General features: G+C 62.3%; 1 protein-coding gene across 1 annotated transcript; it reads right to left on the bottom strand.

Annotated features, from left to right (window-relative positions):
• Window positions 1–32: 32 nt before the first annotated feature.
• LOC113979192 (staphylococcal nuclease domain-containing protein 1-like) lies at window positions 33–1,240 on the bottom strand (the record flags this gene model as incomplete). The annotated part of the gene is made up of 3 exons (XM_027706656.1): window positions 33–406; window positions 958–1,027; window positions 1,117–1,240. Coding segments are annotated over 3 exons (524 nt in total), but the record flags the coding sequence as incomplete, so codon positions are not given.
• Between the last annotated feature and the right edge of the window lie 128 nt (window positions 1,241–1,368).

Here is a 1,368-nt window from a genome sequence, read left to right as displayed (position 1 = left end):
AGGGTTGGGATCCAGAGTTGGGGTTCGAGGTCGGGAGCCTCTTTGAATCCCCAGAGTGGAGGTTCATGATTGGGACTCAGGGTTGGGGGCCAGGGTTGGTACCCGGGGTTGGGGTCCATGGGGGGGTCTTGGGGTTGGGGTGCAGGTCTGGGGGTAACGTTTGGGACCCAGAGCTGGCGTTCAAGGTCGGGGTAGTTTTGGGGACCCAGGGTGGGGGAGCCACAGTGGGGACCCGGGGTTGGGGCCCAGGCCAGGACCCCCCAGGGCCCCCCCAGCCCCGCCCCGTACTCACGTCCTGCGGCACCTGGATGAAGGCAAAGGTGTACTCGGTGGCCTGGGGGGGCAACACCCGGGGGGAGAAGGCCGGGGGCAGCGGGGCCAGGCGGGACGGGGGCAACGTCTCCTTCTGCGGGGGGACACAGGGTCAGGGGGGACACCATGGGGAGGGGACATCATGGAGGGGGGACACCATGGATGGGTGGGTGGGTGGGTTGATAGTGGATGGATGGGTGGATGGATGGATGGGTGGATGGAGGGATGGATGGATGGACATATGGATGAAGGGATGGGTGGATGGATGGAGGGATGGATGGATGGATGGATGGTGGATGCATGGATGTGAGGATGGATGGTGGATGTACGGATGGGTGGTGGATGGATGGGTAGATGGATGAATGGATGGATGGATGGATGGATGGATGGATAGGTGGATAGGTGGATGGGTGGATGGGTGGATAGTGGATGGATGAATGGATGGATGGATGGATGGACGGATGGGTGGATGGATGCATGGATGTGAGGATGGATGGTAGATGTATGGATGGGGAGACAGTGGATGGATGGATGGATGGATAGGTGGATAGGTGGATGGGTGGATAGTGGATGGATGTGCTGACAGCTGTTTTGGTGGGTGGGTTGATGGTCCCCCATGTCCCCCCCAGCCCCAGTGACACTCACGTTGCCGTAGTCAATGTAGAAGATGTGAACTTTGCCGCCCGACTCCACCTTCTCCACCCGGGCCCGGTACCTGCAGAGTGGGATTTTTGGGTGTCACCCCAAACCCCAGCGCTCCCCGGGCCAGCCCCGCCCCCGGGGGGTGCAGGACCCCCTGCTCACCATTCCCCATCGACAAACTTGGCGATGCAGAAATCCCCTCGGCGCGGGGAGTACGACCCCTCCACGGGCGGGTGGGCTCCCACCTCGGCCCGCATGTTCTCCATCAGCTTCTCCAGCTGGGCACCTGGGGGGGGGCCCAATTCAGCATCTGCCCCCAACACACGTCCCAAACCTGGACTCCAACCTCAGTGTGACCCCGGAACCCGAAGCCGATCCCAAACCTGGAGCCCAACCCCAGTGTGACCCCAGAAC

The sequence above is a fragment of the Neopelma chrysocephalum genome, unplaced genomic scaffold, assembly GCF_003984885.1.
Source record: "Neopelma chrysocephalum unplaced genomic scaffold, ASM398488v2 Primary Assembly neopelma1_60457, whole genome shotgun sequence".
Taxonomy (NCBI): domain Eukaryota; kingdom Metazoa; phylum Chordata; class Aves; order Passeriformes; family Pipridae; genus Neopelma; species Neopelma chrysocephalum.
This window is presented reverse-complemented; position numbering and strand designations above follow the sequence as displayed.